The sequence below is a fragment of the Pristis pectinata genome, chromosome 7 (genome assembly GCF_009764475.1).
Source record: "Pristis pectinata isolate sPriPec2 chromosome 7, sPriPec2.1.pri, whole genome shotgun sequence".
Lineage (NCBI taxonomy): Eukaryota > Metazoa > Chordata > Chondrichthyes > Rhinopristiformes > Pristidae > Pristis > Pristis pectinata.
Genome location: NC_067411.1, coordinates 48,897,629 through 48,922,982, shown reverse-complemented (window position 1 = coordinate 48,922,982; position 25,354 = coordinate 48,897,629). Strand labels below are relative to the sequence as shown.

The 25,354-nt window shown below is 39.5% G+C and overlaps 1 protein-coding gene across 1 annotated transcript in view; it reads left to right on the top strand.

Moving 5' to 3' along the window:
• Nucleotides 1-23,522, top strand: part of LOC127572582 (dynein axonemal heavy chain 6-like) — a 320,765-nt gene extending 297,243 nt beyond the window's left edge. The window contains 5 exon segments of the mRNA XM_052019999.1: nt 3,416-3,601; nt 11,757-11,829; nt 16,241-16,392; nt 20,766-20,988; nt 23,369-23,522. Coding sequence (XP_051875959.1) covers nt 3,416-3,601; nt 11,757-11,829; nt 16,241-16,392; nt 20,766-20,988; nt 23,369-23,472 — 738 coding nt within the window. The 3' untranslated portion in view covers nt 23,473-23,522.
• Nucleotides 23,523-25,354: the final 1,832 nt, after the last annotated feature.

Genomic DNA, 25,354 nt, shown 5'->3' with positions numbered 1-25,354 from the left:
CCCAACAAGTCCGAGCTGCCCATTTTAAACCCAATTAACCTACCCGTACGTCTTTGCAATGTGGGAGGAAACCGGAGCACCCAGAGGAAACCCACGCAGACACAGGAGAACGTACAAACTCCTTACAGACAGCGATGGGAATCGAACCCCGATTGCTGGCGCTGTATTGGTGTCACGCTAACCGATACGCTACCGTGCCACCCACAGGACTTCCCAACCTTCTTGGAATCAAGCCCAAACCATTGAACAGATGAGGAACTGATGAATAATCTAGCAATAAATACTTCTGCATCGTAACTCCTTTATTGATTAACTCAGTAAAAGACTTTCTTCACAGAGCTGAGTCAAGAGAATATTTGGAAAACTTTGGAGGAAGTTGATTTGAACTTGAGATACATTTGTAAATTTTATAGTTCAGGACATAAACTTTGTGGATGTGATTTGTTCTTTGAAACTGTCGCTGGGCAAGTTACCATGGGTACTGCTTATGATACAGTACTCTGGAACCCAGAGAAATACCATGAGAAAACCACAGTAAGAACATCATCAGCGGACTGCATTGAACTGATGTTATTGTGGCTTTTAAGGGTTGGTAGAGAGAAATGTTTTCTACTGGTGGGGTAGCTAGGGAATCAAAGCCAGGCCATTCAGAGGAAAAATAAGGAAAACATTTCCTTATTCAAAGGGTGATGGAAGTTTGGAACTCTCCCACAAAAAGCAGTAGATGAGTAGATGTTAGCTCAATTAATAATTTTAAATCTGAAGATAATATGTTTTTGTTAATACAGACTATTAAGGGAAATGAATTCAAGGTGAGTGGAACAAGTTAGGATACAGATCAGCCATAATCTGCCATTGGCAGAACAGGCTCAAGTTACTGAATGGCCTACTCTGCTCATCAGTTCCTATCTTTCTTGTTCCTCGTCTCTCCTGCATTCCTCTTTGAATGAAGAATGGTCTGTTTCTGTGATATGTTATCTGTGATTCTAACTAAAAGATATGATTAAACCTCTTCCCACCATTTGAAATCTCTATTAAAAGCTAAGTTCATCTGATTCATTTTACATAAAATCTTTTATATAATATTAAAGAATGTGGATTTTTATTCTGAGATTAATTTCACAATGTTTTAAAATAAATACTATATGGCAACAGGTTTTACCCTAGCAAACACTGCAAATTACAAGGCATGAAAAATGAACATCTGTCCTTTTCAATGTCTATAAGTGTTTAATTTTTCAGTGTTCTGCAGTGTTTTATAAATACTTGGAATAAGTACTATGCTTTTCAATTCAATCAACTGAAAAGTTATGTTTATTTCTGACTCATACAGCATGGAGACAGGCCCTTTAGTCAACAGAGTCTCCATCACTCATGACTGTGTGGCTAAGCCCAGCTCAAACACCATCTATAAATTCACAGATGACACCACTGTTGTAGGTAAAATCTCAAATGTTGACGAGGAGGCGTACAGGAGTGAGATAGTTTAATTGATTGAGTGGTGTCGCAACAACAGTGTTGCTTTCAATGTCAACAAGACCAAGGAATTGATTGTGGACTTCAGGAAGGGGAAGTCGGGAGAACACACACCAGTCCTCATTGAGGTGTCAGCGGTGGAAAGGGTGGGCAGTTTCAAGTTCCTGGGTATCAAAATCTCGGAGGATCTATCCTGGGCCCAACATATTGATGCAATCACAAAGAAGGCATGGTAGCAACTCTACTTCATTAAGAGTTTGAGAAGATTTAGTATGTCAACAAAGGCTCTTGCAAATTTCTATAGATGTACGGTGGAGAGTATTGTAACTGGTTGCATCACAGCCTGGTATGGTGGCTCCAAAGTACAGGTTTGCAAGAGGCTGCAGAGAGTTGTAGATTCAGCCAGCTCTATCAGGGGCACAACTTTCCCCACCATTGAGAACATCTTCAAGGGGCAGTGCCTCAAGAAGGTGGCATCCATCACGAAGGACCCTCACAATCTGGGACATGCCCTCTTCTCGTTATTACCATCAAGGAGGAGGTACAGGAGCCTGAAGACCCACACTCAATGATTTAGGAACAGATTCTTCCCCTTCGCCATCAGATTTCTGAACAGTTCCTGAACCCATTACACTAGTTCATTATTCCTTATTTTTCCATTATTTATTTATTTTGTAATTTACAGTAAATTTTACGTCTTTGCACTGCACTGCTGCTGCAAAACAACAAATCTCATGACATATAAGTCAGTGATAATAAACCTGATTCTGATCAATCTTCATACACCCATTTTACACTTATACGATTTTATTCTCCCCATATTCCTATGGATTCTGCCTCCCTCCCCACTCCCCTCCCCCCCACCCCAAGATTCCACCAATTACCTATACACTAGGGGCAATTTATAGTGACCAATCAACCTACCATGCATGTCTTTGGGAGGTGGGAGGAAACCAGAGCACCTGGAGGAAACTCTCTGTCTAAGGGAGGATATGCAAACTCCACAAAGACAGCATCAGAGATCAGGATTGAACCCAGATAGCTAGAGCTGTGAGGCAACAGCTCTACCAGCTGTGCCACTGTCCTGCTCCAGTGTCTCTGTGGAACTGTTGGTCCTTCTCTATGAACTACTGCAGAGTTGGTGAACAAAGTACAAATCTATGTTTCTTAAGAATTTCAGAATATTGCTCCAATAAAAAGAGAGAACTCAAACTTTAAAGACAAATCTGAATTGTTTCTGCCTTTAAAGGATTCACATAGTTAATAGATTTCCATTGCATTGCACTTGTTGTCCATAGTGGCAAAGTCAAAGTCGAGTTTATTATCATATGCACAAGTACATGTCTGCACAGGTGAATGAAAAAGCAGAGGCTGTGATGAAGAAAGATGCTGCAAATAACCTTAGTTCTAAATCTGTCATCACCACCCCAACCCCAATCTAAATGCAGTCTATTGTTTGTCACTTTTGCACAGTGCCTATTTTACCCTACTCAGGATTTATGTTGATTTGTTAAACACCATGGACACAAAAAGGCATTCCCAGATTAAATGAAATGGACAGGGTATACCTAACTCTCCAAGCTCACCTTTATCCCACAAGAAACAAGGAGAATTTTTTTTCCAGTGGTGGCCAAGTAAGTTGGCGCTGGACATTGGGACCCCTTTCAGAGCGTTCCTCTGATTTTTTTTGTTGCATTCTTAATGCTGGGCCAGAAACTGTGACAAGAGCATATCTGGAGCATGCTAGTGCCTGATGGCACTAGATCCTGGCATACATCATGCTGGACAGGCAAAGCATACTTTCAATACATTCCGCCTGTCGTGAACTCATGCAAGGCTTTGGGAGTATCTTGGGTATTGCCATTTTAGCCAGAGTGTTGATATCAGGTAAGAAATATCCACTGCAAGTTCTGATAATTGTTTTTACCTGTCTATCCAGGACTCTTTGGTTATATTAAACAAAGCCATTGCTGGATTTGTGGTAATGTCTGAAGAGGTAGAAAAGGTGTACAGCAGCTTCCTGAACAACCAAGTTCCATCCTTGTGGGCTGATGCAGCTTATCCGTCACTCAAACCCTTAGGATCGTGGGTGAAAGACTTCATATTGAGGACAGAGTTTATAGCGGTGAGACATAATGTAATATGAATTCTCTTTACTTCTGGTTGTGAAAATCTGATTCCATTCATAGCTTGTTTTCACATGAGGAATAACTGATATTATGGCATTTCAAGGATTAGGTAAGAACTAAGAGCGATGTGCTATCTTTTGTCATTTTTTGTGATAACTAGGCACTTGTTTCAACTTTATTTAGAATCAGATATGACTTTCTGTGCATGAAAATTATTAAGTAACTCTTTAAAGTTCTGGATTGAATCATTCCATATTAATACTTCCCCTATTTGGTGTTCTATTGCAGTATCCAGATCAAGAAAGTAATTGTATAAGAGCCTTATCTCAATAGGTAGCATATTTGTCTCTGAGTTATAAGATGGGTTCAAAACCCACACCAAGGCATTGTGGGAGTACTGCATTGTTGGTTGTAGCATCTTTCAGAGAAAAAGTCTTTACAGTTAAGCAGTGATTCACTTGCACTTCTTCCAATCTAGTGTACTACATTTGGTGTTCACAATGTGGTCTCCTCTGTATTGGAGATTATTTAGATTGGATGATCGTTTTGCGGAGCACCTATGCGCAGTCCACAGGAGTGACCCTGTGCCTCCAGTCGGTTCTATTTTAGTTCACCATCCCACTCCCACTCTGACTTCTCTGTCTGTGGCCTCCTGCTCTGTTACAACGAGGCCCAACATAAGCATCATCTGGGCATGTTGTAGCCTGCAGGACTCAATATTGAATTCTCCAACTTCAGTTTCTTTCCATCTGTTTGTATCAGGACTGGCTGTTCGTACTTGCCATTCTTCTCTTCCTTTTTTTTTCACTTGTAGACCAAAGCATACACCACCATCCACACGTCACAACATTAGCAACAGGTTACACATAGGAGCTTAACTCTCCATTCAATGGCTACAACATTTTTTCACCCTGTTACAGACATACCCTTTGTTTCACCCATTTGCCCTCTATCACCTTCTCTGCTACTTAGACTAATTTGCTTTCTCTCTTTCTCAGTCCAATGAGGGGATCTTTGACCTCAAATGTGAACTGTTTCTCTTTCCACAGAGGCTGCCTGACCTGTCCTCCTGAATTCAGAGGTCTTATTCTGTAAATGGCATACATGTGAGAGAACTAGTAAACATTTTAAGATGAAGTCTAGAAAGCAGCAGTAAAAAGTTAAAGTTTCACATAATGTTGATAAGCATTGATGAACAATTCACACCTACACATAAGGTTCAAGTGTTGCACATTAACTGATGTGTAAATTAGCTACCATTGAAAATAGTATGGATTTACTGATGCTAACATTTTGTCTCTGCGTAGAGTTAAGAGTCAGAATCCATATTTCTGTTGCATGGTATTGCATTTATCCGAATTAGACTGGTGAAGTAGTTTAAGTACTTTGTTTACTCCAAAAATAAGATTTAACAAACCACTCTTTTACCTATGGCCAAAAAAATTATGTTTGAGGTTCACTAACTGCACACTTAAAGCATTAGTGACCATGCTGGTTGTGATCAGCTAATTCAAGATGCTCTGAGGACTCTTCCAGGACTTTCAATCCAGATAAATAATTGGAATTCTTTTTAGCAACAATAAAAACTTTCCAGGTTAATGGTAATGAAGGTAAAAACATTTTATATCAAGATTCTCTTAGTTTTTCTTGAAAGTAGACTTCCTGCTTCACAATATCAGCCATCTTCCAAGATTTTATCTGAGTGGTAACTTCAGTTTGGAGTCTTTAAGTGACTGTTGGCAGGCCATTAACGTTATGAGTATTCAAGGAATAGATTTACATTTACCAGTAAGTTTCACTGAATGGTAATCGGGGAAAGGAATACTTGCCTGGAAATTCATTTCCATAACAGTTATTTCAGTATTATGCAACAGAAAATGAATTTTTCTTGAGTATTTCCAGATTGTTACCCTTCAGTCTGGAAATTCAACTGGGCATCTTCAGATGTGAATTTCCCTTGTGCCCTGATGCAATTTTTACCTCAGGAACATGAGCAATGACATCATACCCCATATAATTCTCTCTCTGCAAGGGATCTTGGATTATACTGACCATATCTACCATTCTTGGAAGCACCAAATCTTCACCACCAGCCATCCCCTCCCACCCCAAACCATAGTGCTTGACTGGGACATCTGTTAATGAATTAATTACCTTCATTCTTCAGGAGGTCCCCATTGCACCAACACTTCCCCCCACCCCCATCTCTAACCAGGCCCAGGCCCCAACACCATCCACTGTTGATCAAGTCCTTGACCCCGTGATCTGCCATCCCTGGATTTCAGTTCCCCACCTCATCCCCATAGTATCACACTCGTAGTCCTTGATCTCCTGCCACCACTACAACCATTATCATCACCGCCACCATTCAAAGTGCTGGACCCCTTCCTTTCCATTCTCCAATGCCAACCTCCCTCTTCCCACCTGCCCCCTCCCCTGACCTGGCCACAACATAGACCCAATTAGATCTGTGGCCATCAAGTCAACTTCCATGAGGAGTATTGGGTGGTACATTTTCAATCTGTTGGATCAGTTTTAAATAGGTGCAACTGAAGTCAGTAGCTGGAGCCCAGTGATGAAAAAAGTTGTCACCATCCTCTGCTGCACCTAGCCAAAATTCCCTTGAGATGTAGTAGAGATTTTAAATATTAATGGGACGAAGGAATATAGATGTAGTACTGGAAAGTGGTGCTCAGGTACAGTAAAAGATCAGCCATTATCTTATGGAACAATAGAGCAGACATCAGGGGATAAATGGCCTGCTCCTGCTTCTACTCCTTATGTTCTTATATCCTAGGTATTTGTCTGCATCTCACCCTTACTAGCCCAGAGTGCATTATATGCAGTTTCTAATCTAAATCAGGTTGCTTATTTAGTCTCAGAACTCAAGATCTTGCATTAACATAAATTTTCAGGCTTGATTTAGTCATGTCATTTTTATCCCATTTTTACCCACCAAGTATCCCTGATCCTTATTTTCCACTTACACATCATAGTAATGTTGATCAAGAGTAGAAGCGCACAACCTCCTCTCAATGCAATGCATCTACTTACTAATTACCTTGTGGAACATTTCACTATCCGGATGCATCATGGCTTTGTATGGCAACTGCTCTGCCAATGACCGCAAGAAACTGCAGTCAGCTGCGGACGTAAGCTCAGCACATCATGAAAACCAACCTCCCCTCCATGGACTCTGTCTACACTTCTCGCTGCCTTGGTAAAGGAGCCAACATAATCAAAGACCCCACCCACCCCGGACATTCTCTTTCTCCCCCCTCCCATCGGGCAGAAGATACAAAAGCCTGAAAGCTCGTACCACCAGGCTCAAGGACAGCTTCTATTCTGCTGTTATAAAACTATTAAACAGTTCCCAAGTATGATAAGATGAACTCTTGACCTCACCATCTACCTTGCCAAGGCCTTGCACATTTATTGTCTGCCTGTACTCCATTTTCTCTGTAACTGTAACACTTTATTCTGCATTCTGTTATTGTCTTTCCCTTGTACTACCTCAATATACTGATGTGATGAAATGATCTGTGTGGATGGCATGTAAATCAAAGTTTTTCACTCTACCTCAGTACATGAAACAATAATAAACCAATTTACTATTCCTGTCTTTGACTGCTATTTACTATCTCACCAAAGATGAAATTAGAGAATTGCAAAAGCACAAACCTACATCCCATTACTATGATGATACCCCAATGAATGTAATATAATTTGCTGTGATAGGCAAATGACTGATTGCTTGGGACATCACTCTGCAAATTTTGACAAATCTTGTGCAGTTTAGGTAAGTTCAGTTCTCCATTATTAACTTCACAATTTATTTCCATATTTTTATAGTATTTTATTCCCCAAAAGTGACAGGAGTTAATTTAAGTGAAGAAGAAAACAATCTAATTGATAGATGACTTTGGTTCAGTCAAATATACCTAAGATGTTCCTGAATTCTGTCTTTCAATTGACTAAACATAACTGATGATTTATAAAGCTGTTGCATAGATTTTTTTGTGGGGATTAATGAAAATGGGAACAAGGTTAAAGATTGCACAAGTATTGACATTCATGCATTAACCTCCTATCTATCAGGAAAGCATGGAAATCATTACAGTACATGTCCAAACAGGGCTCTGTTATTCTCATTTTCTGCATGTGCTAAATCTAAGGTCAAAATCTTATCAGCAGGCCTTTGATGTAGTAAGCCATCTAGAGATGACATTAATGTTAGATTACACCCCAAGCTACTAAGGCTTTCACCCTACTGCGATGCTAAATATCTCTTTTCTTGAATAAGTCCATCATGATTGAATTATTTATATTTGGAATATAAAATTAATATTCAAAAGCCTTTTACTTGTTGGCTTCAAGGATCAGGAAGAAATTTCACACAGCTTGTTCCTTTCATCTTGCCATCTTTCAGTAGAGACCTTAAACAGAGCTTCATTTGACATCTCAGGTGGACGTAAAGGATCCTACGGCACTATACTGAAAAGCACCAGGATTATTCCAGTGGCCTTAACAATATCTATCCTTCAATCAACATCACTAAAACAAATCTGGTCATTGTCCCATTGCTGTTAATGGGATTTTGCCTTGTGCAAATTTTTTTTTAATTTTTAAAAAAATTTTATTTACAGCGTGGTAACAGGCCATCTGGCCCAATGAGTCCGTGCCACCCATTTTAAACCCAAATTAACCTACTCGTATGTCTTTGCAATGTGGGAGGAAACCGGAGCACCCGGAGGAAACCCACGCAGACACGGGAGAATGTATAAACTCCTTACAGACAGCGACAGGAATCGAACCCCGATTGCTGGCGCTGTAATAGCGTCGCGCTAACCGCTACGCTACCGTGCTGCTATTTTTCTTAATTGGGAAGTACCTACAATTCAAATATATTTCATTGGCTGTAAAGCACTTTGAAATAACCTGAAAGAACTGAGAAAAAAGCTATATAAATGTAAATCCATTGGTCTTCTGTTTCAGTTAAAGGGGTTGCCTTGTTTGGCATTTACTTGTTCCATTCCATTTTTTCCAGATTTTGGTTGTTATTTTTACTGGTTGTTCCAGTACTAGGGGGGCTGTTTTGCACCAAAATTCATTGGAAAAAAAACTTACTACTTTACTCTGGCTCTCGATTTGGCTGACACTATCCTGGAAGAGGTTTCCCATTAGGTGACTATGGATCTGTCTACTTTATGTACAGTACCCTCCTAATGCAAAAACTTGTATCCTGTGACAAGCAAAGAACCCCAAGTGACACTTTAAGTACTAACTGGATGGAGAGTACATGGTGCATGTTCCAGCCTGCTTTACTAATTGTTACCTAGCAGAAGAGGACCAAAAGCATTAAATTTAAACTCAAATAAAAATAGAAAGTGCTGGAAAAACTCAGCAAGTCAGGCAGGATCTATGGAAAGAGAAACATTAAGGGTCTGTGACCCTTCATTAGAGCTGGGAAAGAGAGAGATGCAAATAGCTTTTCAGTAGAAGGGAAGGTGGGGGAGGCATGTGTAGAAGAAAGGGAGTCTCTGCGATAGGATGAATCAATATGGGCTAATGGGGAGAGTTATCAGCACATTAAATTACTGGGCTTGTTAATGTTAAGGTGGTGTGATTTGCCCAACCGGCTAGACCTATGCCAGTAGGATACAAAAAACTGAGCCAACACAATATAAGAGCAGAAAGTGGAAAATGCTGGAAAAACTGAGCAAGTCAGGCAACATCTTTGGAAAGGAAATGGTTAATATTTCAGGTAGTGACCCTTCAACAGATCTGAGAAAGGGCGAAATAATTAGCCTGGGTATCAGTGAAATGTGGGTGAAACCAAGGCAATTTTTCATAGTGAACCATGTGGCAGATGGGATAAGATATTATGGTTGTGTAATTTGTTACCGATGTGTTTCTGAAATACTAAGGACATGTCAACGAGACAGGCTATATGCAAAGAGAGAAAGAAAAAAAGGATGGCAGGAAGAAATGGTTCATATAGAGACAAGAAGAAAGACCTTGTTATCTAAAGTTAGAGAATTCAATTTTAAGTCCAGGAGACTGCGACCTTTCCAGATGGAAGATGGGGTGTTGTTCCTCAAGCTTGCTTTGGGTCTCATTGTAACAGTGCAGGAGGCCAGAGACAGTGAGATCAGAATGGGAATGGGATGGTGAATTAAAATGGCAGGCAACTGGAAACTCAAGGTCGCTCCTGTGGACTGAGTGTAGGCACTCCACAAAGTGATCAAAGTGATCACCCAATCTGTTTGGTTTCTCCGTTGGAGAAGAGGCCACATTGTAAACACCAAATGCAGTACACTAGATTGGAAGAAGTGCAGGTGAAAGGATAGGTGTTGCAGTGGGCCTTCTGGCCTGCTGTATATGTCCCAATATGTCAGCTACAAATTACACCACCATAGTATCCTATCCCATCTACCACATGTCAAATATCAAATAAATTTCCTTGGTCTCACCCCCCATTTTGCTGCTACCCAGACTAACTTAATTCTCTCATTCTCAAGTCTCATGAGGGTGCCTCATCTGAAACATTGTTTTGCTTTATACAGCTGCTGTTTACCCACTTAGTTTTTCACCATTTTCCATTTTCTGTTAATTTTTACATCTTATTTGCATTTGTCTAGCCTGCCAGGCAAGTCCCACCATGTTACTATTAACATCTCATTACACAGGCCCAGCAGCTTAACATGCTGATAATTGTCCCCATTAAGCCATTTGGACTCATCCTATCTCAGACACTTCCTGTGTTCTACACATCTTTCCCTACCTTCCCTCCTACTGAAAAACTACCTGCATCTCTCTCTTCCCCAGTTCTGATAAAGGGTCACAGACCCAAACATTGACTACTTCTCTTTCCACAGGTACTGCCTGACCTGCTGAGTTTTTCCAACATTTTCTGTTTTGGTTTCAGATTTCCAGCATTTGATTTTCATTTAAAGTTTAAATTTACAATTGGTGAAAAAAAATGGAGTTGTTACTTCAGGCTCTCTGCCCCCTTCTTCGCCATATCCCCCAGCCTCCCAACTGAAACTACTGAGCTGACATCAAATTGATGTCTGGATCATCCACTATAACATTGGCTCGGAATCTGCATGCAAGTGAACACCTATATGAAGCCTTCAGACCACCATCTGTGTAAATAGGCCTAGCCTTCAAAATGGATGAAGCTACATTCTAGCAATATTGACCAGACAGCTGAGTGTGCTGTCAGTTAAAAAAAACAGATGCTGGAAATCTGAAACAAAAACAGAAAATGCTGGAAAAATTCATCAGGTCAGGCAGAGGCTGTAAAAGAGAAATAGTCAACATTTCAGGTCTGAGGCTCTTCATCAGAACTGTGTTTTGAAACAGTTCAAATCTGCCCAATCATTTTGGCTGAGGTTTGTGTGTTGCAAAATGTCTTGAAAAGTCAAGTAATTCTCAAACAAATTATTTGCGTGCAGCAAACTGTGGCATTTGAAGGCATTCTATTTTGTTGATAGGGTGGAGGAGTAAAATACCATAAGGGAGACACCCAAATTGGTTTTGGTAACCTCCAAACAGCTAGTTCAAAATATCTGAGAACAGCTCACATGCCTGCTTGCTTGACTGGGAACAATGTATGGACCAAACAGCTTAAAATAAAAGAAAGAATTATTATATATATATATATATATATATTGGGACAGCACAGTAGTGTAGTGGTTAGGTTAGTGCAACGCTATTACAATGCCAGCGATCGGGGTTCGATTCCTGTCGCTGTCTGTAAGGAGTTTCTACATTCTTTCGTGTCTGCGTGGGTTTCCTCCAGGTGCTCCGGTTTCCTCCCACATTGCAAAGACGTGCAGGTAGGTTAATTTGGGTTTAAAATGGGTGGCGCGGACTCGCTGGGCCGGAAGGTCCTGTTACCACGCTGTAAATAAAATTTTTTAAAAATTTAATTTTATCTCCTCTCCTGATAAGCTAGAAAAAATGTCTTTATGTTAAATGAAATAAAAAAAATACTGGAATTTAAACTGGAAACACTAATTGACTCTATTAAATACAGAATATTGTAATTTTATTTATACAGTTTAATAATGTAACATGAATTGCACTATCCTGTAATACATGGAAGTGATTTCCTCACACTCATTTTGTTTGTTTTGTTTTCAGACTTGGATCAAATACGGTCAACCAAAGTCCTTCTGGATTTCAGGATTCTTCTTTCCACAGGGATTTCTGACAGGTATGATCAGATGAAACTTTCTGCAAACATATTAATTCACTTATTTTGCATTAGTTTAGATGTTTATTAGTCTGTGAACATTCATTGGTTGTTATTTGATCTAGGGCTTGTTTAAAGTAAGGGGATTTGCAGGACGATTTTGAATCAAGCAAAGAGTTAAGAGGAATAATTCGAATTAAGAATTTAAAAAGGAAGGGATGATTTGTTCCACCTTTCTCATTGGACATTTCTGATTCATTAAGAAAATATAAAGACATATAAACAGTCTATCCTGAAATCTACAAGGCAAAGAATAATTAAATGATGATGTCATCCAGTAGTTATTTAAACACTGTCAAGCTTTGCAGAGCCAAATTATGCTGTTAGGAGTGCAACAGATCTAAACTCAGAGTCTCATAGTTTAAAGCATTTTTTTATTCAGTCAGATGACTCCAACAAAGTAACAAATACCATATATATTGTATTAAGGTAAATAATTTGAATTTTAACCAAAAAAAGGGTCAAATTTCCATTAGTTGTGTCTTGGAGGACCAAGGCCTAAACTTTATATGAATCTTATGAAGTTCACCATGCAAGCTGATGTCTCTACTTCTGATGTGGCTATTTTCTGACCATCCCAAATGACACTAAGTAATGCCCTGAGGGATGTATATATATTTTTAAACACTTTCCAGCCTTTTTGTTCATGTCTGAAATCAAATTTTGTTGAGTTTTATTTTCAAAATACATTAATTATGCACCCAAGATTTATCACATGAATAGTAATTGCTTACCTAACGTGTGGTTTAACATATGATAGGAACTCTAAATTATGCCCCTCCGATATTACAGTTTAAATTTTATCATTGGTAAATTATCAGGCCAACCCATTCATGGGACATGAATGTTTCACAGCGCATCACATTTTGGGAATTTAAATGTATGGCTCTCCCAAAGTGGCATATATTTAAATGTACATCTACCCGACTGGCAATAAACATCAGGAGTTTTATATGATGACTTAAGTTATACAGAATGTGTGCTCTCTTAAATATTTTTAATGATGTTGTAAAATTCTATATATAGGTGCACTGCAAATGGTGGATAGTCTGATATGACTTATCTATCTTCATGTGCAACTTAACAATAGAGGTGATTTTCATTTTTTTAATGCGCTTGCTGCAAATGATTCTCTAATTTTAGTGTGATCCTAATTACATTGTAGGCTGTTAATTCTGATGAACTTTCTGGACATTAATTCTGATCAAGCAATCATTTCAAGAAGTTTTTTCTAAAATTTTCAATTCAATCAGAGATAACAATCCTCTTTGAGTAATATGACAATTTATATACAACTTGTGCTTATGAAAGCATGAAACTTAATGCTTAATCAGCCTTTTTGATTTAAAAATATATGCATGTTTCGTTTCTGAATCTGTTCATGTTAAAAAAATGTGAACAGCAGTTCATTTATGTGAAATTCACCTCAATCTGCATAATAATTAGGAAGCTTTTGACATTAGTGCTTATTGACATTATAAACGTCCTTTTAAATACACTTTCTGAATTTGCACATTTAGATTAAGTAATCTATAATTATTTATTTATCATGAAAAAATATCTAAAATGCATGGTAAATCCACGTTGATAAAAAAAATAGAACAGGATAGATGTGATTTTGTCCAACAAGTCCATATCTCCTGTATGCCAAAGATGGTCTGGACAGAACTGGGGGGTGGGATTGGTGATTGGGTGGAGTTCTGAAGGAAATGGTCTGGTGGATGGATTCTTAGTTTTGGAGTGAGAGAATGGAGGGATACAATAGCTTGATGGAAGGGGTGAGGGGGAATAAGGGTCAGTTGAGTAAAGATCTCAAGGTGGGGTAGAGCATGGAGATGTGGGTTCAAAAGAGAGCTTGAAAAATGCCTGCCTTAAGGAGGCCTACATGAGTTGGGCTTGCAATGCTGACCTGGGACTTGTTCCATCAGGCCCCCTTTAAGTAATGCAGAAGCCTGTGGATGATATGAGTCTCTCATACGTAGAATTAAACAGGATACATGGCACAGAATCAGGCCATTCAGCCCAACTGATCCATGTCATCAATTATACTCCACTTGAGCTTCCTCCTGCCTTTCTTGATCTAAATCTATTAGCATGATCCTCTATTCTTTTTTTCTTGCATGCTTATTCATCCTCCACTTAAATGCAGTCTATACTATTTTCTTCAACCTTTCTCTGAGAGCAAGTTCCACGTTCTGACTATTCTCTGAGTAGAGAAATTTCATCTGAATTTCCTATTGGATTTCTTGTTGATTGTCTTTTATTGATGGCCTCTGGTTATGCAGTTCCCCACAAGTGGAAACATTCTCCCTTCATCCACTTAATGAAGAAATTTAAAGACCTCTGCTGGATCACTCCTCAGCCTTCTTTCCCGATTTGTATATCTTCCAAATCTTCTCTGCATCCTCTCCAGTTGTTCTATATTCTTTCTGTAATATGGTGACTAGATATGAATGTCGTACTCTAAGTGGAGTCTGACCAAGGTTCAGTACAGGTTTAGCATAACTTTCAACTTTTCATTTCCATCCATCTGGCAGTAAAAGTCAGTGCTTCATTTGCTTTTCATGGCCTTGCTTATCTGTGGTGCATCTTTTGCTGATCAGTATATTTTTACTCTAAGATCCTTTTATTCCTCTATTCCAGCTGGACACTCACCTTCAAAATATTCTTCCAAAATGTGATTTCTCTCATTTATCTGTATTGAACGTCATTTGACAAATATTTGCCTATTCTGCAAGTTTATTAATGTCCTCCTGTAACTGTTACAGTTTTTGTCAGTATTCACTATCCCAACCCTGACTCTCTCCTGCTTCCAATGTGGTACCCTCCACATATTTAGAAATTGTGTTTTTGATTCCAGAGTTTAAATTGTTAATATGAATTGTAAACACAGTGACCCCAGCATTGATTGTTGTGAAATATCTTTGCTCCCTCTCTCTGCCATTTGTCCTGAAGTGAGCTAGCGATCTATTCTGCTATTCGTCCACTGACTACACTCCCTGACACTACTCATTATGAGTACCTTATTGAATGCCTTTTCAAAATTGAAATAAGTAACACGTACTGCATTTCCGTTGTCTGCTCCCTCTGTTACCTCTGGAGAAGAAATCAATAAGGTTCATCAAGCAAAATGTTCCCTTTTGTGCAGTTGAGATTTATAGAAGTAGCAACTAGGTGTGCATGCACACAGTTGGATGCCATTGCACATGTTTGGGAATCCGCTCTGTGTTAGGGGGTCTGCTGCACAGAGGACATGAAAAAAAAAATTGTGGACAATCCAACTCACACAAAATGCCTGACTTTCAATCATTTCATTTTTAATTGAAATTGGATAGCATTGATTGCAAAATAATCCATTTTCTAGGTAAATGCCTAGTCAACTTTTTGTGCTAGGGATCATCTTGCTTTTGTGGTTCGATCCTTTCAGTCCTGATGAAGGGTCTCAACCCAAAATGTCTACTGTCTATTTCTCTCTATAGATGCTACCTGACCTACTGAGTTCCTTCAGCACTTTTTGTGTGTGTTGCTCCGGATTCCAGCATCTGCAGAATCTCTTGTGTCTCTTTTTAAGGATGTCTATTTTTGCACTCTCAAGATCCCATTGTTTCCCTGCATCTTTTGAGCTCTTGCTTTCCAAATATTGATTGTTTTTCTTCTAAAAATATAATGGCTCATTCTTCTATGTGTTAAGTTCATTTGCACTCTGATCTTCTTTCCTAATCCACATGCCCATTGGCTATACACTGCCAGTCACTGGCATGTAAAATTCTTTCTTCTGCAAGCCTTTCCAATTTCTGTTTCTCAAGTCCTTGCTTCCTTTGGTGTGATGTGAAAAACAGTATATTTTACACCTGTATTATCGAGTCTGAGAAAAGTTTCTCTCTCATCTCCCTGTAATGAACCATCTTAAGCTCTCTGACTTCCAGTCACTTCAATGGGAATACATCAAATGCCAGCAAATAATTTTGTGCAGTAACAAGATATATCAGGATTTCAGCAGTGTGGAAATTCCAGTTTTTCCACAAGAATAAAATCTGTTGGCATCATTAACAGGGAGACAGAGATAAAATAAAATCCCTTTAGGCATCATATTTGGTAGGCAAGTCACATTTGCAGTAATACCACTGCTATACCTGATAGGTACTAAACCAAAAAAATGAGATATCTCGGCTTTCATCATTCCCCTAATGCCTCACAAATGCTTCCTTCACTCATTCTAATTAAATCTCTACCTCCCCTACGAGAATTGTAACGAGAGCTTTTAAGAAGATCTTCTAAGATCTTTAAAGAAGCAGCAACTCTAGCAAGTTCCACATTCCACCCCCCCCCAATTTCACCTCCCAATTGTTACAGTTTTATTGTTCTGTTTCAGGCACACTTCAGAACCATGCTAGGAAATACAACCTACCAATTGATGAACTTAGCTTTCGTTACAATGTCCTTCCTGTCTACCGGGATGCAACAGAAGTCGCTGAAGCTGTCAAAGCTTTAAAATATGGAGAGACTCTATCAATGGATGATTTGGTAATTTCAAGGTTTCAGTTGAGACGTTCCAACATTGTAATTTTCTTTTGATATTATTTGTCTATCTTTCGAGATATGGCATTGCTGGCTAAACCAGCATTTGTTTCCCACCCGTAATTATATGACTGAGAAGGTGGAGGTAAAACCCCCTCCTTGAAACATTGCAGTCTTTCTGGTGAAGGTGCCCCCTCAAAGCTATTGGGAGGGGTGCTCCAGAAATTTGATCAGGTAACAATGAGAAACAGTATCATATTTCCAAATCAGGTGGTGCACCTGAATATTAATGATCTCTTAGGACTCTCTCATAACGTGGTGACTCTTTTTCAATGTTTTCTCTAATTTAGTTTTGCATAAAATAAAGGAATCCAATTTCAACTTATTATCCAACTTTGCCAGTGTTACTTGGGAGGGTTTAAACTGGAGTGGCAGGGGAATGGGAACCACAGCAGCAGGGCAACAGTTGGTAGGGTTGAGGGCAAGAAAGATGGTATGAAAAGTAAGACAAAAGGAAGGACAGCAAGGGACAGACTAATAAACGTGGTGGGACTGATGGGCTGAAATGTGTTTATTTCAGTACTAGGAGTGGTATGGGTAAGGAGGATGAAGTTAGAGCCTGGATTAGAACATGGAATTATGATGTTGTTTCCATTACAGAGACTTGGTTGAGTGAGGGACAGGACTGGCAGCTCAACATTTCTGGGTTTTGTAGTTTTAGACGTGATAGAGAGTGGGTTAAGAGAGGTGGAGGGGTTGCCCCACTGATAAGGGAGAATGTCACAGCAGTACTCAAAGAGGACATAACTGGAGGGCTCATCCACAGAGGTAATTTGGTGGAACTCCGAAATAAGAAAGGTGCAATTATGCTGATGGGATTAACTACAGAACCCCCAATAACCACTGAGAGGTGGAGGAACAGATATCTAGACAGATTATGGAAAGGTGCAGAAACAACAGGGCTGTCATAGTGGGGGACTTCAACATCCCTAGTATTGACTGGAACTTCCTTAATACGAGGAGCTTAGATGGGGCGGGATTTCTTCAGTGCATCCAAGAGGGATTCTTGAAACAGTATGTGGAGAGTCCAACTAGAGGAGAAAACATGCTTGACCTTGTTTTGGGAAATGAGCCAGGCCAAGTGACAGACCTGATAGTGGGTGAACATTTTGGGAATAGTAACCACAACTCATTATGTTTTAAGATGGTTATGAGTAAGGATAAATCAGATCTTGTGGGAAGGTACTAAATTAGGGGAAGGCAAATTATGGCAGGATAAGACAGGAGCTAAGGAGTGTTGATTGGGAGCAGCTGCTGTCGGACAAGTCCACGTCTGACATGTGGGAGTTGTTTAAAGACCAGCTGATCAGAGCTCAGGATTGGCATGTTCCAATAAGGATAAGGACAAGCATGGTAATGAAACCTCAGATGACCCAAGAGGTCCTAAGTTTCATCAGAAAGAAAAAGAAGCATACGTAAGATTTAGGAAGCTAAAATCAGACTGAGTCCTTGTAGAATATAAAGGCAGCAGAAAAATGCTCAAGCAGACAATTAGGAAGGCCAAGAGGGGCCATGAAACATCCTTGGTGAGCAGGATCAAAGATAATCCCAAGGCATTTTGTATTTGTATTAAGAAAAAGAGGATAATTAAGGAGCGGGGAGGTCCACTCAAGGATAAAAGAGGGAATTTGGGCTTGGAGTCAGAGCACGTGGCTAAAGTTGAAGTACTAAATGAGTACTTTGTGTCGGTATTTACTGAGGAGAAGGATTTGGAGGATAGTGAAGACAGAGTGGGGCATGATAATGTGCTGGGACATTTTGAGATTAAGGTAGTGCTGGGTCTTCTGAAAAGCATTAAGGTGGATAAGTCCCCAGGGCCTGATGGCATATATCCCAGAATATTGAAAGACGCAAGTGAGGAGACTGCTGGGGCTTTGACAAAGATCTTTGTGTCCTCACTAGCAACAGGCGAGGTCCTGAAGGACTGGAGAGCAGCAAATGTTGTGTCTTTGTTCAAGAAAGGAAATAGGGATAATCCAGGTAACTATAGGCCAGTGAGCCTCACGTCAATGGTAGGGAAGCTACAGGAGAGGATACTGAGGGATAGGATTTATGCACATTTGGAAAGGCATGGCCTGCTTAGGGACAGTCAGCATGGCTTTATGTAGGTCAGGTCATGCCTCACAAACTTGATCGAGTTTTTTGAGGCGGTGACAAAGGAGCTTGATGAGGGTAAGGCAGTGGACATTACCTACGTGGACTCTAGTAAGGCATTTGACAAGGTCTCTCATGGTAGGTTGATTTGGATGATAAAGATGCATGGGATCCAGGGTGAATTGCAAGTTTGGATTCGGAACTGACTTGCCCATCGAAGACAGAGAGTAGGGGTGAAGGGTGTTATTCCAGCTGGAGGTCCGTGACCAGTGGTGTTCCTCAACGATCGGTGCTGGGACCTCTGTTGTTTGTGATATATATCAATGATTTGGATGAAAATGTAGATGGGTGGATTAGCAATTTTGCAGATGAGACCAAGTCTGGTGGTGTTGTGGAAAGTGTAAAGGACCATCAAAGAATACAGCGGGATATAGATCAGTTACAGAGATGGGCAGAGAAGTGGCAGATGGAGTTTAATCCCGGCAAGTATGGGGTGCTGCACTTTGGGAGGTCAAATGAAAGGACAAAGTATACAGTTATTGGTAAACCCCTTAATAGCATTGAGGTACAGAGGGATCTTGGGGTCCAGGTCCATAGTTCACTGAAAGTGTCAACGCAAGTGGATATGGTAGTAAAGAAGGCATATGGAATGTTTTCCTTCATTTCTAGGGATGTTGAGTATATGAGTAAGGAAGTCATGCTGCAACTATATAAAACTTTAGTCAGACTGCACTTGGAGTATTCTGTGCAGTTCTGGTCACTCCATTATAGGAAGGATGTGGAGACTGTGGAAAGGGTGCAGAAGAGGCTTACCAGGATGCTGCCTGGATTAGAGGGTATAAACTATAAGGACAGGTTGGACAAACTTGGATTGCTCTCCCTGAAGCGTCCGAGGTGGAGGGGAGACCTGACAGGTGTTTTTAAAATTCTGAGAGGCATAGGTAGGGTAGACAGTCAGAATCTTTCCCCCAGGGTAGAAATGTCATACACCAGAGGACATGCTTTTAAGGTTAGAGGGGCAAAGTTTTGGTGGAGTTTAAGATGCTTTTAAATAGACACATGAATATGAAGTGAATGGAGGGATATGGATGATACACAGGAGGAGGATATTTAGTATAAATTGGCATCAAGATTGGCACAACATTGTGGGTCGAATGGCCTGTCCAGTGCAGTACTGTTCTATGTTCTACGTTCTATGTTCTGACTTACTGTTGTCTGTGGAAAGTGAATGTTTGCTTTTTAGCCTACCCTGCAGGAATGAGTATTTCAGCAAAGTTCTTTGAAAAAAACATTGGGAGGTCTTAAAAATGTTTTCGAATGTCTTTGTTTTTGGAACATATACCTGCAGCCTTATTCCTGACATGAGGATACATTTGCTCCTCGACTCACAAGCATTGTGAAAAGTGCTTATAAAAGTGGAAAGGAGTCATTAAATAAGAAACATAATGATATGTCAGGGCAAAAGAGGATGGTAATAGAATATGTAAAAAAAACAATAATAGATCTAAAGAAGGTGCACATGTGAACAGTAGACTCATTACCAGCAGAAATGTGTGCCGTGGTAATGATCTGAAATTGTCAAATTCACTGCTGAGTCTAAAAGTGCCAATCTGAAAGAGGGTATTTAGCTTCAATAGAACAGTGTTGGAGGTTGAGCAGAGAGATGTCTGGCTGGGAGTGAAACAGATAATTGAAATCATTAGTGACAAGATGATGAGCTGAAGTTTGTAAACTCAAGAGAGGCATCCTGCAGTCTGATCTGCATTAGGTTTTCCCAAAAGAGAGAAAAATGCATTGTGAGCATGGAATACTGTGCAGTTAACTAAATTGAACAACGTGCAACTTGCTACTTCATGTGGAAGGATTATTTGGGAACTTGGCTGGTAGGAAGGAAGGAGGTGTAATGGCAGGCACTGCATCTCCTGAGGTTGCAAAGGAAGATGCTCTGTGAAGGGAAGTGGATATGGAGCTGATTGACAAGTGGGTGTCAGGAATAGACTGCTAAAAGGAGAAAAGGGGGAATAAATCCATTGATTGACAAATAGTCCACAGTACAGAAAAAGCTTGGGAAGATTTTCCCAGATCTGTAAATACAATATGTAAAATAAAGTACAAATCAGTTAAAAAAAATACTCAATTTTGTGGCAAAGGATCATAGTTACCTAAAAACAAATTCACATTCAATCTGTTACCTACTCTACATCTATGTTTTCTCTTTCCACAAGTTACCTTCCCCTAAAGATGGGGTTCTAGTTCATGGAATGTACATGGATGCTTTTCGCTGGGATGATAAACAAATGGTGATAGAAGATTCCTTACCCAAAGTGATGCATTCTGTTTTGCCGGTTTTACACTTTGAGCCTGCACAGAATTATGAACAAAGTCCATCACTGTATCAGGCACCACTCTACAAGACAGCAGCCAGAGCAGGAACTCTCTCAACAACAGGTAATCTCCTCATGTTACTGCAAATAGAATTTGGTATCAGTCGTATGTTTCAAACCTAATTGCAGAGTGGGTCAACTCCAAAGTCACCTCTGAGACACATTGAAACCCAATCCAATGGCTCTCCTTAGGAAATTACTTTGAGAGAATCTCAACCACTATTTGATGGGCTTAAACCCTTTAAAAAACTATACCACTATTATTACTTTGTAAAGAAACCTCTGAGTATTTTTCAAATCATTGCTTGCATGCATGTTATTCTGTACCAAAAATGCTCTAAAGTTTGTTAAACATTGCTGCATGTATAATCTAAAATCTCCATAATTAGGAGAGAACAGCAAAAATGCACCAAATTTTGTTGCATATTATTGCACACATAATCTAAAATCTCCATAATTAAACAGGAAAGTAAAAGTATATTGTCCTCTCCAGTACCAGTTGCAGTTTGTGTATCACACATATCCATGCAATTTGGTGTTTCAAACATCAATATGATTTTTTCAATTAGAAATGAGCACTACACAGCAATATATCACAAATGAAGAGGCAGGGCTGATTCATTCAAATATAAGCAAGAATCCTGAAACGATCAATAAGGATCCAAAAAAAAAGACTTTTTTTTCCCTACGTCACAAATGCCAAAAAGCCAAACAGGGCATAACGATCAATCACATCACTAAAATATGTGAAATTAGTTTGAGCTGACATCTTTACTTATCAATTAAAATTTATATCATGAGATCCTTAACATGTAAACAGATATGAATATAACATTTACTGTTCTTCACAAGACTCTCTGTGCACTGATACGAATTTCTGGGAAATGTTTAAATGTGAGGGAGGGAGGGAGGGAGGGAGGTCTTTTGTTGCTTTGAAAGTCTGAGATTCATTTTGGAGAACTTGGCAAAAGCAAATTGTTGAATAGGACTTTCCTTGGCTTTAGACTGAATGGGGCTATATTCCGTCTTCACATGAGAACAGCAACTCCCTTGGCTCAGTGATCCAACAGATATGGTAGCTTGGTTAGATGGACTAACTGTAAATTGATGATATGGAGTCCGGAATAACCAGTTTAAAAAGTCTTAATCTGCCTGTTACATACATGGCTGAAAGAGATGTGGTTTAGGTGGAGATGGGTGAGTAGGGTGGGGGTGGAGGAGTGACCAAGTAACTAATAGCAGGTAAGACTTTCTGACTGCACTGTTATACAGATAGATGATATGGTAGCTGTGGTACAGCCAGCACCTGGCTCATGCAGATTAGGTCCCCTCTCATAATCCCTCTGACCTTCATTATGGCTGACACTGGCAAAAACCAGCAAGCAAGAACAACTGGCTCTTGGATATTTTTTCTCTTTGCCTCCTTGCCCCTGTCCCCTACATTAAATGCACGCAGCTAAGGAGCAATTGAATAACAGGAGCAGCTGAGATTGAATTTTGTCACAGTGGGTCCTTCTTAAATTCTCTGTTCACTTACTTACATGGCTGGTGCGTTTGAGAGATGTCTCATTGCAAGAAATTCCCACTCAGTGTGCTTCCCAGCTTTTAATTCATTAACTGGTCAGCCCAAGTAGCTTAACCAGTTTTAATACTTTCTGATCACATTTCTTTGGAATAGCTGCTACTCTAACATTTAGGAGAATAGGTGGGTTTGTGCGTTGGTACTTGGGACAGATGTGCTTTAGAGGTGCTTCAGAAAAGAAAAAGGCAAGGTGATTGACAGTCTGCCTTTTCTTCCCCCAGACTCCCTATTTCCCTGGATTGTCCATGTTGTCTTTCTCCCTCTGCTATTTTGTTTGAACCATGAAAATAAAAACCTCTGTTAATCCGTTATATATTTTGTACTCATATCTCAGGCATAATTGCTTCAGGACTTGCACCATTATAACTTCTGTCCTTTAATCATCATCAGGCTTTCAACCAACTTTTCTCTCTTTTCTTCTTCTGGCCTTTAGGTCTTCTGATCTGTTTAACCATAACATCAACCAAGTCTGATTGAAGGCTATTAGCCTGGCTAGCCCAAGTGACTTACTCTTCCTGAGTATTTCCATGGCCATCTACTTTTCTTTTGAATAGGTGATAATGAAACTCTTCAAACATTAATCCAAACCTACTTTCACCACAGATTTGCTGAGTGTTTGCAACATTTTATCTTTTCTTTAGATTTTTGAGCATCTTCAGCAATTTGATTCAAGTCATTGATTTTTTACATCCTTCTCCATAAATGATTTCACAGTTATAGTCTAATTGTAGTTGACATCTTGAAACTGTGTTTTCTTGCCTCTTTTGTTGATGGAACGGCAAGAATGCAATGTCATGTCTTAGGATTTTGATGATTCATAATCATTATAAGAAAGCATACATTTCTGTTTGTGTGATTGCAGGTCATTCTACAAATTTTGTTGTAACTGTACTATTGCCATCAAAAAGAGATAGCAACTATTGGATCTCGAAAGGATCTGCTTTGCTTTGTCAGCTGAGCGACTAAACCTTTGACATTTGTGAAGACCAGATCACGTGCTTAAGAATTTATTTCCATGTAAATAAGTTTGGAAAATGGGATAATAATAAGCTGGTAGGATAGTCTTCCACTGAGATTTGAACTGCATCATAATTTAGATAGATACTTAAATGTCTTTCAGCTCTTATTTTACACTTACTGTTTTATTCTGATTGTGCCTAGTGGAGTTTTCATTTTTGACAGACTTTTTTTTAGTTATCTCATAATAGCTTTGTATTTGAGGGCCAATTCAACCTGTCTAAATTTTTAAATTGCCTTACTATAAGTCATGTTTCTTTATATGTATTTCTATGTTTAGAAATATTGAGTAAAATATTGAGAAACTCTGAGTGTTAAAGAAATTTCAGTATATTTCTTATAATCAAATAAATTTGATATTCTGAAGCAATTTGTTAAGTGTATAATTCTTTGAATTCAGTAGCAACACACAAAAAGCTGGAGGAACTCAGCGGGTGAGGCAACGTCCATGGAGGGGAATGACTAGTCGATGTTTCGGGTTGAGACCCTTCATCAGGACTTGCACCTTATGACACCTCCCTTCTGGAGAACTGTTGGCTTGTTGGTGAGATTTTCACCACCTTGCAATCTGTCACCTACAATTTTTTATCAGTCTCTGCAGATGGTAACTTGCAAGCTCAGTGTGCCTTGACATTTCTAAAATCAAGTTGCTGTGTCAGAATGCCCCAGACACTTCACCCATCTTCCTGCTATTATTCATGAATAATGCAAACAATAAATGTGAACTAATGGGATATGTGAAACAAAAATCAGACTTTAATGCATAGCTTCCAGAACCAGATTGAGTGTAATTGAGGCAAATCTCAGTACAAGTAGAGACATATAGAAAACAACCACTTTCAAGCCACTGAAGAAGCCACTTTGAAGCCATTGCTGAAGAAGCCACTTTGACGCTAGCAGTACCAATGTATTGTAAGCAAGCAGCCCTTGCACCCATATAACATGATCACAGCTGAAAAGTCACTTTTCTCATGCCAAACAATGAGAATGTACCACCAGAACAGGATAGCATTTTTCTGGTCATCAGAGCTGAGTATCTATCCAGGACTTTGAACACACTCAAGCAGTTTTTGCATTACTGGTGTTGTGCGATTCTATGACTCTAAGCTTTTCCTAGATAAGTTTTGACTTTTTTCATTTAAAGCATATCACAATATTAGGAAGACCAGCATTTATTTACTTTCACTAATTGACTTTGAGAAGGTTGAAGGCTGTGGATCGACTCAGTATTCCATTATTTCTCATATTTCTTCATGAATTAGAAGAAGCAAATTGGCCCATTGAGTCTCTGAGAGCAGTCAGAGCAGATCCAGAAATCCCATTACCCCATTTATTTTCCCTGTAAGCATTTCTCTTTCTTATGCCCATCTGGCCTTCCTTCATTCTCCTATTACCCACTTACATTGGAGATAATTGGCAGAAGTCAGTTGATCTAGCAACCATTATGTCTTTGGAATGTGGGAGAAAACTGAAGCACCGGGAAGGGATTAGGGTTGGTGGGGAGGTGGGAGTCCATATGGTCACAGGAGAATATACAAGATATGATCATGTTATATGGGGCATGTTTGCTGGAGATTGTATTCCTGTGCACCTGCTGCCCTTCTGGTGGTAAAAGTCACAAGTTTGGGAGGTGCTGTTAGAATAGCCCAGGCAAATAATTGCAGTGTATTTTGTAGATGGTACACTCTGTACCACAGTGCACTGGTGACAGAAGATTTAGTATCATGGATGGGGTACTGATCATGTGGGCTGCTTTCTCCTGGACAATGTTGAGCTTCTCGTGTTTTGTCGGAGCTCTACTTTTCCAGCAGATGGAGAGAATGATGGAAAG